At 19.6% G+C, this 14,717-nt stretch overlaps 1 protein-coding gene across 1 annotated transcript; it reads left to right on the top strand.

The window, feature by feature from the left end:
• Positions 1–254: 254 nt before the first annotated feature.
• On the top strand, positions 255–12,734 carry PADL01_0703300 (E3 ubiquitin-protein ligase; the record flags this gene model as incomplete). The annotated part of the gene is made up of 8 exons (XM_028681069.1): positions 255–335; positions 492–11,090; positions 11,286–11,382; positions 11,497–11,618; positions 11,741–11,901; positions 12,028–12,162; positions 12,272–12,408; positions 12,709–12,734. 8 exons carry the CDS (start codon positions 255–257, stop codon positions 12,732–12,734), a joined length of 11,358 nt encoding a protein of 3,785 aa, XP_028537484.1.
• Between the last annotated feature and the right edge of the window lie 1,983 nt (positions 12,735–14,717).

Genomic DNA, 14,717 nt, shown 5'->3' with positions numbered 1-14,717 from the left:
GAAGAGCTACATATATATATATATATATATATATATATATATATATATATATGTATATAATATAGGGCATCTCATAAAAAGAAAATAAAAAGGAATGAACACATAATTTGATTTTAATATAATTTTGTAAATTATATATTTCAATAAATACAAATATATTATATATATATGTATATTTATATGATATATCTATATTTCTACATCATGCTTTAAGTATAATATATATTTATATATATAATTTTAGTTAAAAAATAATGAAGAAATACTTGCTTTTTGAGAATTCCCAGTATTCCTATATTATTAACAGTATAAAAAATGGAGATGAATCTGAAATGGTAAATATATAATAATATTTGGACAGTGCAATATTATCAATATCTGAACTGAATGATATTATTGTGTAACCATATTATATATATATATATATATATTTTTATATTTATTAATTTTTTTTTTTTTTTTTTTTTTTTTTTTTTTTTTTTACTTTTTAGCTAGCTGCGTTGAACGATTTTTATGAACAACTGAACTTGTCAGCTGACGGAGGTTTAAGCAATTCTACTTTAGAAGAATATATGAACGTGTTAATTCACGTAATAAAAAGTCCTCACATAAGCTATAACAGTGTTTATGGAAGAAATGACAACAACAACATCAGTAATAATAATAATAAAAAGAAGAATGTTAAAAATTCAACAAATGAAAAGAAAGGAAATTCTTCTCAACAGATAAATGATGTTGTAGATAGTGGTATAAATGACTTTTTCAAAATAATCCAAGAACATATGGGAGTTTATTCCTCTGATTTTGATGAAGGTGTAGAGGATGAATCGGATTTTAGTGGTAATAAAGAAGATAAGAAGAAAAAGAAAAAAAAGAAGAAAAAAAAGAACAAGGAAAATAATAAAAGTAATAATAATATTAAGGAAAAGAAGAATTTACTTGAATTATTAAATGTAAAGGAGGAGGATGTCATAAATGACGGCGATGAAAATTGTGAAGATGAGGCAAAGGATGAAAACAAGGAAAATAATTCAGATAATAATAAGAATGATGATAAAAAGAAGAAGGATAATAAGAAAAAGAAAGATGATAAAAAAAATGAAAATGAAGATGAATTAATTAAAGAAAATGAAGATGAATTAATTAAAGAAAATGAAGAAAAAGGATTAGAAAAGGTACATAAGAAAAAAAAAAACAAAGAGAAAAATGTTTCAAAAGAAAATATGAAGAAAAACGAAAATAATATTAAAACAGAAATAATAATAAATACAGAGGAAGACAGTGAAGAAGATTATTCTGATTCAGATAATATAAATGATAATAATTCATCAAGTAGTACAAGTGAGTGCACAGTAGAATCAGAGAATGAGAAATTTTTTTTGAGTGATATAAATTTTGTAGATGAAAAATATATTAATATAATTTATACAGCTACCTGTTGCATATATACTATTTTAGATATATATCCTAATTCTATAAAATATATAATTAACAATAAAGATGCTGTATACATATTAAATAAAAAATTAAATGATATTGAATATATTGATGTTGCAGAAGTAATATTAAAAATATTTGAAAAGTTAGTAGAAAAGGATCCAATGCTTATATTAAAAAAGAAGAGTATTAAATATATGTTAATGCATATCGATTTTTATAATGTAAATATACAAAAGAAAATATTTTTTTGTATTATTCAAATTATTAATAATATAACTAAATATAGACATATTACCAAATATATAACTCCATATTGTAATATCTTTATTAATTTTTTTCATTATCATTATATCCATATATTAAATATTATATGTACTTTATGGAGATCTTATCTTGATAAAATGATTACATTGAGATTAGAAGAGGAAAAATTGGCTATGGAGGATAAGCTTGGAATAAATAGAAACAAAAAGGATAATAAACCTACATCTTATTTAAGTAAATTAATAGAAAAAAAAAAAGATAAGAAAAAATCCAAAAAGAAAGATGGAAACATAAATACAAATGTGAATATTTTAGATGATGGAGGACGACGAGAAAAAAAAAAAACAAAAGGTAATAATATAAAGGTGACACCTATTTATGATAATGATATTATTGAAATATCAGATGAGGATGAATCTATAAATTTGATGGATAAAAAAATAACAAAGAAGGGAAGTGTGAATAGTTCAAAGGGTAAAAAAAAGAAGACGACATTACATGATAAAATGAGAGGGGTAGAAGAAATTGGTATAGATGTAATAAATGAATCATTCCTACCTAACAACAGAAACAACAACAACAATAATAATAATAGTAATAGTAATAATAATATTAATGACGATGTGGATGCTATAAATGGTGGTGATAAAAATAAATTGAAAAATAATTATAACAACAAGTTATTATTAAATATGATACATTTAAATAGTGATGATAATATATATTTTAAATTAAGTTCAGAAATTGAAAGTATTTACAATATAAATATTCGAGATAATATTATAAAATTATTAATTGAATGTCAAATAGAAGATAACTTATATGCTTTTATGGAGACATTTTATATCATATCTATATTAATTCATTATAGTAATAATGTATTAGAAGATTTTTGTAAGTCTGATTTTTTAATTAAGTTTAATGAATTTTTTGGAAATAAAAAATTTCGAAGTAATAATTTTCTTATCATATATATTTTATTTACATTATATTCTTTCCTACCTATGTGTACATATAATGGAAAATTAATATATGAATATGATAATAGGAGGGATATAAATGATGAAATATTTTATGAGAATATAGGTGAATCTATGAATGATGACATAACAAAAAAAAAGAAAAAAATACAAAATATAGAAGGTGTAGAAAATATAAAAGATGTAGAAAATATAGAAAGTATAAATAATATTGATAATATAGAAAATAATAAGAATGATCAAGATTTTATGAATACAAGTTCTTTTTATAATAACAAATTTGGTATGTTTATATACAAATTTCCAATAGATGTGAAGAAATATAAATTAACGTTTTATAAGAATAATTTGACCCATTTATTTACTCTTATAAAAATAGTAATACCAAATATATATTATATATATGAAGAAACATTATATTATGATATAAAATATATATGTATTTTAATATGTTTATCAGTTTTTATATCATTATATAAAATATCCTTGACATGTTATGAGAGTGTTGAATTTTTGAATTGTATAAAATATATTTTTTCTTATAACAAAGAAATGTATTCATTCATGAGAAGTGTAATATTAAATCATTTATCTGAGACATCTATAATAAGTGGTATTACCATATGTAAGATTGTAGAATATTTTACTCATTTAATATTAAAAAATCCTGTATATTCTATATTAGATGATAATAATGTAACAAATGAAGTATCGAATATATTAAATAGTATTAATAAGAATGAAGATATGAATAATAACCTTTTATTTAATATTACAAAATTGATGAATGATTATAATAATAGATATTTGTATGTATTATTAAATATAGTACATAAGATATTATTAAAAAAAAAAGAAGAAATATTAGAATGCGAGAATAAAAAAAAAAATAGCTCTATATGTTTAAATAAAAGAATATATAATATAATATTTATGTATTTTTATGATATATTCAATAATAAAATGTATATCAAAAAAGACCAATATTATGATAATAATAATAACAACCGATGTAATAATTGTAGAAGTGATTTATTATTTTTTAATAGAGATAGAGAAATGATGAATGTGTTTTTAGAATATAGTGAATTATTTTTTAATTACGAACAGGAGAAAAAAATAAATAGAGGAGGTCAGAATATATTTAGTTATTCTAATAAAGAAAATGTAAAAGAGAATTTATGTTTACCAAAAATTTTAGTAATAAATAATTTTATACATTCAGAAGCAAAATGCTATAATAATATGATATTATGTTATTATTATTTGATATATTTATTTTCTAATTTGTCCCAAAAAAAAGAAGATTCATGTATATATTTTTATCAATATAATATAGCTAAAAGATTATATTTCTTTTTATATCAATCTTTATTATATGGAAATGATAGAACAGATGATAATATGAGTGTATTACCTAAATATTATACCCAAGATATGATAATTAAAGAAAAGAATAAAAGAGATATTATTGAATTATTAAAAACTATTGATAGAAATATTCGATTATATATATTTTTATATGCTTTATTATTTGTTAATAATAAAACAAAAGAAGAAATTGTTCATGGATTATTTTTGAATAGTATAAAAATGTTATATAATATATTTTCAACAAATATAATGTTAGGAGAGAAAAATATAGAAGATATAAATAGTAATGATATTATGCATATAAAATCATTAGTAGTAAAAATATTTGATTCTTATCATTATTATTTAATAGTTAATAATTTATCATTTAATAATTGTTCTGTACTTATAAAAATAACAAAGGAATGTTTAAATATTTATGATCACTTTCCTATATATTTTTTCAAAGATAATTTTTCTCATAAAAATAATACCAAAAATTTAGGTCCTAATAAATTTTATGATTATATCAATATAAGGGACCCCAATAATGAAGACGACCATGACGATTGTGATGATTATGATATAGAGGAGGATGGGACTAGAAGAAATAAAAAAAAAGATAGTAAAAAAAAGAAGAATGAATTATTTTATGAGTGGAAAAAGGAGTATGATGAATTTCCATCATTAAGACAAGACTTGTCATTTAATTTATATTCTAGAAATAGAAAATCTAGCGAATTATCAAAAAGTAGCAAGCCAAAAAAGAAGAAGGACAATAAAAATAGCTTATGTGGTACTTCTTTAAATGTAGATAATATAAATAATAATGAAATAGAAAACACAAACGAAAAGAACAATAATCATGATTATAATTATAATTATATTTATAATGATGGTGATAATTGTGATGGTAGTAATAATAAAACAAAATTAAATGATGATGAAAATAAACAGAAACATAAAGATAATGATCTCGACCAAGAAACATTAGAAAAAATGGAAATACTCAAGAGGATAGAAAAAGATTATGAAGAAAAAAATAAAAAGAAAAATGTAAAGAATGAAGGAGATCTTATTAGTGATGATGAAAAAAAAGGAGGTGGTGATCAATTAAATATTGACAGTAGTGAAAAAATTATAAATATTGAAAATAATAGAGATAAGGATGTCGAAATTATAAAAGAAGTTTTTCCCAATAAAAAAAAAAATAATGTAGAACAAAATAAAAATAAAGAAGGGGACGACCAAGAGGATATAAACAAAAGAAATGTTTTAGATGAAGAAAAGAAAAAGAAAAATATGATAACGAATAACACAAATAATAAAATAAATAAAGATAAAAAGAAAATAAGACCTATAGGTTATTATGATAATAATAGAGGAGAATATAATTTTTATAATTATTTTAATAATAATAGGTATATAAATTATATACCGAAAGATTTTTTTTATGAGAATCTATTTAATGAAACTATTAATAATTCAACACTTGATAAGAGTAATAAAAATAAAAGTATATATAATAATTATAATTGTCACTTTCCTATACATTTAAGAAGAAATGGTTTATATGTAGATAATGTTTCTATTTTTGGAATGTTGAATAAGGCAATAAATATAACATTGAGTGAACAAGATGAAATACAGAATAAATTATTAGATGAATATAAACATAATCTTGTAAACAAAAATGAAAGTATGAAAGAAAATAATTTCAATGATTATTTTGAAGATGTATCACAGTTATCTAGACATAAGAATAAAATATCTGTAACTGATGAAGGTTCATTGATATCAAAGGATAGAAAAAGTTTTATGGGTACTAATATGTCTGTATCTGAAAAGAGTACAGGCTTAAACAACAACAATAATATAAATAATAATAATAATAATAATAATATGAATGTGAGAATTCCTAAATATTTTATTAAAAATATTATTGATAAGGAGAAAAGAAAAATACAGGGTTCATTCAACATTTTTGAAACGTTTAATAAGGCTTCAAATCTTGTTAGGAAGAATATGAACAAATATATTGGTAAAGGTTTATATGCAAATAAATATTATTCAAAGGATGATGATGATTTAATTATTTTGTCAGTTAATGGAGTAGATGTTCATAATAATTCTTGCTTATCAGAATACTTAATGAAATTAAATGAAGATATGTATTATATGAATAAAAATTCTTTATGTGTAAATGATGAAAATATTTTTTGTAACATGGAAAACTTTTATGTATATAATGATGTGGTAGAAAATATTCCACCTGAATATTTTGGAAGAAAAAATAATATAAAGTATTTGTGGAATAATAATTATAATATAAATAATAATAATAATATGAATAGTATGAATAGTATTAACAGTATGCATAGTATTGGTGCTGTTATTTGTGATGGTAATTTTTATGACAGTAGAGGTTCTCACGATATTAGTTATAGAATAATTAAAAAGAGAAAAAATAATGATAGAATATGTAGACCCTTATATGATGTCGAAAGGACATTAAATATGAATGAAAATAATAATAATAAAATGAGTAATAACAATATATGTAGTGTGAATAAGAGCAATAATAATGTTAATTATGCAGGATGTGAAAGTAGTAGTCGAAATAATTCATTATATTTGAATGCAAGAAATAAAAAAGGATCTATCGATTTTTTGTATACTGATGATAGTAAAAAATATAACTTAATGAAAACAAGAGGAGAAGAAGAACAATCAAGACAACAAGAGAATGTGTCAAATTATGTTGATTGGGATACTTATAAGAAAATAAAAACAAGTATAAATACACCATTATTTTGTAAAATGGTTAATGAAAGGTATAATTATTATAATATATCTTATGATTTATTTAAACATTTATATGATAATAATATGGAGTGTGTGAATAAGAACAATATGAATAATGAACATGGAGAAATAAGAAATAGTATGAACGAATCATTTGAAAATAATAATTTAATAAAAGATGAAATTAATAAAAAAGAAGATTTAAATAGTTCATTTAATATATCTAAAAGTGAAATTGTTTCCCTTAATAATAATAATAAAATTAATTATTATGATTATATAGGTGAAAATAAAAATATGGTTATTTTAAATGATGGTACAAATTTAAATACTTTAGGAAAATCTTATTTTTTAAGAAATCATTTAATAAATAAATATAAAGAAAATGAACTTAATTTATTATTCTCACAACGTCAACATGTTAAAGATGATTCTATGTATTTATCAAATTATTTACAAATAGAAATGATGAAAACTATTGAACTTATATTTATGGATGACCATTATATTAATAAAGATATAATGCTTAGTACTCATATTCATAATATTAATTTTTTGGTGCAGAAAGGAAGTGATGGACCTATCTATTCAGATGAGAATACAAAATTTATGAAGCATTTTGATGCTTTAGAACTTTTAAGAAGAAAAGAGAAAATATTATTTGATAAATGTAGAAATAATAATTATCATTTATTTGAAGAAAACACAGTACAAGGTGTTAATGTAAATTTACAAAATAAATATAATTATTGTGATGAAAATAATGAAGAAGATTTTTATTTATTATATAATTATATGCCTATATATAACCAAATGATCAAAAGTAATATTATGATGTATGAAGAAGGAGACGTTATATTAAAAAGTATAGATAACACAAAAAATTTATTAGGAGATAATTTATTATATAATAATGATAAGGAATTATATAGTGGTGATAATAATAAATATTCAAAAAATGAATTCAATGTAAATAATCTACATATTTATAATAATAATAATATATCGTGTGATAAAAATAATGAAGAAAAGAATATATTTTTAGATAATATGTTTAATTTTTTAATTTATAAATTTTTATATTTATTATGTAAGCATTTAAAAATGTGTGATGTTGGTACGTTCATAAATTTTTATAATAACAGTGGTGAGGAATATATAAAATTTAATGAATATGTAATAGAAGAAAGAGATAATAGTTTATTATATGAAGAAACGAAAAAAGAAATACATAAATTTAAATATTTATTTGAAAAGGATGTGAATAATAATTTTAATAATAATAATAATAATAATAGTGAGAATTTGAATGGATCGAATTTTATAGAGAATGAAAAAAATATTAGTATAGATGATATTAAAAAAAAAGATTTCTTATTAAATAGTATAAACAATAAAGTAATATATTATTTAAATAATCCATTATTTATATTTAGTGAAAAATTACCTTCATGGGTATATAAAATATTTTATTTATTTAATTTTGTTATAGATATTGATATAAGATTATTATTTTTCGAATTAATATATTTTGGTAATTATAGAGGATTATATAATTATAAACAGAAAATAAAGGAATTAGTTGAAAAGTTTAATGAGAAAGTTAATTTTGATAATTGCATGTTATCAGAAGAACATTTATTATCTGTGTGTGCTAACTATACATATAATTGTGATAAAAAAAAATTATTTAATTTTTTATCAGATAATAATACTTTATCTTTACCAAGAACCAAAATAAAGTTACATAGAACAAAAATTATAGAATCATCATTAAGAATATTTAATCATTTACATTATATTCATTCAAATTATATTACTCCTTCTTTTTTGGATATCGAATTTTTTAATGAAGAAGGAATTGGTTTAGGTCCGTCTTTAGAGTTTTTTAATGAAGTTATAGAAGAATTAAAAAAAGAAAATTTAAAATTATTTAAAATAGAGGATGGTTATCTCTTCCCATTATCTTATAAAATTAATTTAAAAAATTTTGATTTCAGTTTATTAAAGAAGCCTAAATATTCAGAAATTTCAGGCTCAAATAATAAATCTACACATAATAATATGTATCCATCTAGTTCTTATCATCAAACACCTTCTTTAAATAGACGATTTAATGTATTAAATGATGGAACAGGTCATCATACTAGTAGTTACACGTCTGTTAACAATCTTATAAATCATTTCTTATTTTCTATGAACTCCAACATTTTGCAAAGAGATTCTCATAGTAAAAGTAATGTTAAGAGTAAAGTAGAAAATAATAATAAAGTTAAGGGTGAAGTTAAAAATAATAAAAAGAGCACCAAAAAAAATAAATCTGAAAAAAAACAAGGGGATGATTATTTAGATGGTAATCATCAAAATGATGATTATATGTATGATCAGGAGGGAAAAGAAGATGTTCAAGATGGTGAAGGTAAATATAAATATGATGATAATTATGATAATGAAGAGGAGGATGACTATGAAGATGATTATGAGGATGATTATGAAGATGATTATGAGGATGATTATGAGGATGACTATGAAGATGACTATGAAGATGACTATCAAAATAACTATGACGAACAAAATGACGATAATGATTATGATAAAGAATATGACGATGATGATGGAGACAAAAAAGATAACGATATGTCAAATAGCGAATTTTTTGGTAATCGTTTGAGAAACAGAAAGAATAAGAAAAATCTTAAATATGTGACTGAAAATGTCAACAAAAATAATAAAAATAAAAAAAGTAAAAAAAATAAAAAAAATGACTCCTCTGTTGTAGATTCAAAGCAAAAAAGTGGTACTTCGAGTGATAAAAGAAAAAACAAAAAGAATAAGAAAAATGATGAAAAGATGGATAATACAGAGGAACACACAAAAAAAGAAGATACATTACCCAAAGAAAGTTCTAGAAGATCAAGTTCGAAGAAAAAGGGTTTATTAAAAATAAATAATAATGAGCATGATCAAATGGGTTCTATAGATGATAACCAAGAAGGCAGCAAATTAGCAACCTTAGATAAAGAATCTGATAAAGAAGATTCAAATTTAGAACAAGATCAAATAAATAATGAAAAAAATAAAAAAAAGAGAACTAGGTCATATAGTAATACAGAGAAGAAAGAAAAGAAACAAGTCGAAAGTCTAATTGATGATAAAGTGTATGAGGAAGCACATGAACATATATCAAATGATGAAGAAGGAGAGGGTGTTGAAAAAGGAAAAAGTAAAAAAAGCACCATTAAGAAAAATATAAATAGTGATAGAGAAGATTTTGAAAAAAATGTATCCAAGTTAAATGAAACGAAAGAAAAAGAAGTTGTCATTATTTCTTCAAATAAAAAATTAATTGAAAATGTATCTGTTAATACAACCGACATGTTGAACAAAAAATCAAGTGGAAATTCTAGTCAAGTAGTAAAAGAAGAATACATCGAAAAAACAGAGAAGCAGTGTTGTAAATTGTTAGACAAAACATTTGAAGATGAAAAGAAAAAAAAAATAATAAATGATGATAATAATAATAATAAGGAAAAATATGATGAAAGCACAATAACAATAGAAAATAAAAATAATAAAAGTGCTATTACAAAAGATGAGAATGGTTCGCAACAAAAAAATAAAAGCAGTAGTAAAGATGAAATGCAACAATGTGTTACAGAACAAAATGGAAATTATATTTTAGATGAGGATAAAAATGTAAATGTGCCTATAAAAAAATATAAATTATTTACAAAAGATTTTGAAGAACATTTTATGAAAGAAGATAAAAATATTGATATCAATAAAAATGAGAAAGAGGAACAAAATAAAAAAAAAAATGAAAATAATAGTAGTCCAATAAATCTAAGTGAATCTGTAACACAAAATATAATAAATTCTTTACTTAAAGAAATAGAAAACAACAAAATATCTGTACAAGAAACAAATGACAAAATTCAGAGTGGAAATAATAAAAAGTTAGATAGCCAAAATGTGAGTAATGAAACTAGTCAAAATATACACTCAAATGTTATTTCAAATAAAATTAAAAATACATCAAGTGAAAAAATTAAAAAAAAACTAGTACAAATAGATCAAGATACGTTAGAAAATAGGTTATTCAGATATTTTAAATTACTTGGACAGTTATGTGCAAAAATATTATCTGATAAGAGAAATATTAATGTTAATTTGCATCCTTTATTTTGGTATTTGGTGATGAATAATTCGTCCTATGTTAATTTATCTAAATTTCACCATTATCATGCGGTAATTAAAATGAATACATATATATATATATATATATATGTATGTATATATATGTATGTACTTATGAATGAATATGTGATTTTTTTGTTTTTCTGTAAATACCCATGGGCATATATTTAGTACACTATATATATATATATATGTATTTTTTTTATTTTTTTTATTTTTTTATTTTTTTTTTTTTTTTTTTTCCAGATTGATAGAATAAATATGAATAGCATAAATAAATTATTGGAATACAGAAACGAAAATAAGAATGTGGAAGATTTACATCTCGATTTTACATTGCTTGGTAAGGGGAATATATATAATTGTGTTAATATAAACATATGTGTATATAAAAAGTATATATATATATATATATATATATATATATGTATTTATATTTATATTTATATTTTTATAGGGAGCAACCCACCGGTGGAACTTATACCAAATGGTTCAAACATAACCGTTACAAATGAAAACTTAAATTTATTCATAAATAAAACAATAGAATATTCATTATATGACGGAATTAAATTTCAGGTACATAATAAATAAAACTATATATAAAAATATATATATATATTATATGGGTATATATCATTATATTTAATTAATCATATATATATATATATATATATATATATTTTTGTATTTTCTTATAGATATGGGCCTTCCGTTACGGTTTTAGTACCATAGCTCCATTAGTATGTACTAACATGTTTGATGAAAATGAAATTTGTGAATTTTTATTTGGTAGTAATATTGAGAATGATGAGCATTGGACGAAGTCTCATCTTTCAACATATATAAAACCAGATCATGGGTAAGTAAATAATGATACAATATGAGAAATGAAAAAGGCTTACTCGATAGGAAAAATTATATATATATACACACACAAATATATATATATATATATATATATATATGTATATGCTTTATTTTATAGATATACAAACGATTCGGTAACTTTTATTACATTAATTGAAATACTTTCCGAATTTAATAAGGAAGAGAGAAAACAATTTGTAAAATTTTGTACTGGAACATCTGCCCTACCTAATAATGGATTTGCAGCATTAAAGTAATAATTATATATATTTTACATATATATATATATATATATATGTATGTATGTATGTGTGTGTATTTATTTATTTATTATATTATATTATTATGTTTTATTTTTTTAGGCCCTTAATGAAAGTTGTTAAGAAAGAGGACAATAATGATTTACCAAGTGTTATGACTTGTACAAATTATTTAAAAATACCAGATTATAAAAATAAAGAAAAATTAAGGAACAGATTAATTTATGCCATTAATGAAGGTATATTATATATATATATAATATATATATATTAAATAAAAAAAAAGAAAATTTTATTGAAAAGTAAAATTTTTTTTTTTTTTTTTAAATAGTGCATTAATATATACATATATATATTATATGTTTATTTATACTTATATTATTATATGTCCTTATACGTAAATATATATTAATACGGCTATTTATTATATATATATATATAATATTTATAAGCACACACACAAATACATACATATATATATGTATGTATATATATGTATATATATATATATTTATTTATTTATTATTATTCCTTCTTAGGGCAAAAGAACTTTTCACTTTCTTAATTTTTGTTTGCGACCCGATGTATGATAATTTTTTTTTTTTTTTTTTTTTTTTAACTGATAAAATATAAACCTTAAGACTTTAATGAGGTATTATTATATTAAAATGAGAGATGTCCCCAAATGTTAAAAAAAAAAAAATTTATACATATAAATATATATATATATATATATATATATATATATATATATAAATATATGTATATATATATATATTTATATTTAATATATTAGTCTTGTGTATTTTATTATGTGTATATAATATATTATATTGTATATTTTCTTATGGGTATTATTTATTATTATTATTATTTATTTTTCGTTGCATGCAATAAATATATTTTATAATTTTTTTTTTTTTTTTTTTATATATTACTTATATAAACAATTGTGTATATATGGAAAAATAGGAAATATAAAATTGTGTTATATTATGTTTACTTTTCAAAGAAATAATAAACACACATATATAAAATTAAAAAATATTATGTACATATTATATATATATATGTATATAGTGTGTACGTCAAGGACATATACATTAAAGAATAAAGTAAAGAAAATATTATAAGGTTTAAGTTCCTAAGTATATTTATTTAATATATATACCTTATATTATATACACACATATAATATATAATATATAATATATAATATAATATTATATAATATTATATATATTATAATATTTCGGTATATTAAATTTGGTGCATAAAAATAAGAGAAAAAAATAATACAGTATTAATATTTAAGAATAATGAAAAAAAATATATGAAAAAATATACAAATAAAAAAAATATAAATAAAATATATATATGTAATATTATATTTATATATATATAATAAGAAAATACAATATTTCTAATTCTATTTCTAATATTATTTTATTATTATTTTTTTTAACAACAATTAGACAAAATATTTTTTTTCTTAATTTTTAATTTTCTTAAAATAAAATAGAAAAAAAAAATATATATTTTTTAGTTGTAATAAATTAGAACAAATCAAAAATATGAAAATGTTGTAAAAAAAAAAAAAAAAAAAAAAAAAAATTATATATATATAAATAAAAATATTACATTTTATTATTACATGTATACATTTATTTTTTATATATATTTACATTTTTTATTAAATATAGTGTTGTACTAAAAAAAAAAAATAAATAAATAACAAAATAAAAAGAAAAAAATCTAAATTAAGAAAAATATCAAAAAATAAGGATATAAAACAATATAGAAAATGAATTACATGTATTATCTACCTTTTAATAATTAAGTATATGTATAAGACAAAAAATTTTATAAAATGTTTATAAGAAAAAATATTGGTAGTATAAACAAATAAATAAATATAAATATATATATATATATAATGTGCTTATATATTTTTTTTGGGGATAAATGAAAACTTTTATTCTCAAATATAAGTTGAGATTCATTTTTGATACATTCTCTATAATAATTATTTTGTCTTGACATAAAAAAGAAAAGAAAAATATATAAATAATATACATAAAATAATAATATTTGTAATATATATATATATATATAATGCTATGATTTAATTTTTTTTTTTTTTGTGTGTGTATCTATAATTTATAATATATATATAATATTATATGTCATTTATTTTATATGATTATTGAAAATATAAATATTCATGACCGAAATTAATAAGGCATTTTAAAAAAATAATAATATATAAAGAATTAATAGAAAAATGTAATTATATGTTTTAAAAATTTAAATATAAATTATATATTTTTCTATTTTTTTTTTTTTTTTTTTTGTTGTGCTTTTTTGTTTTTTTGTTTTAGTATTAAAAAAATATACATATAAATATACATATAATAAATGTAAGTGCATAAAAATATATTTTTATATGTTTATTTATTAATTATTTTTTAATTGTATTTTATTTATTTATTTATTTTTTTTTTTCTGGGTGTTAATATATATTTTTTGATGTTCTATAGAACCAAAA

The sequence above is a fragment of the Plasmodium sp. gorilla clade G2 genome (genome assembly GCF_900097015.1).
Source record: "Plasmodium sp. gorilla clade G2 genome assembly, chromosome: 7".
In the NCBI taxonomy this organism is placed as follows: domain Eukaryota; phylum Apicomplexa; class Aconoidasida; order Haemosporida; family Plasmodiidae; genus Plasmodium; species Plasmodium adleri (nom. inval.).
The sequence above is the reverse complement of the archived record's forward strand: the minus strand, read 5'-3'. Positions and strand labels throughout refer to the sequence as shown.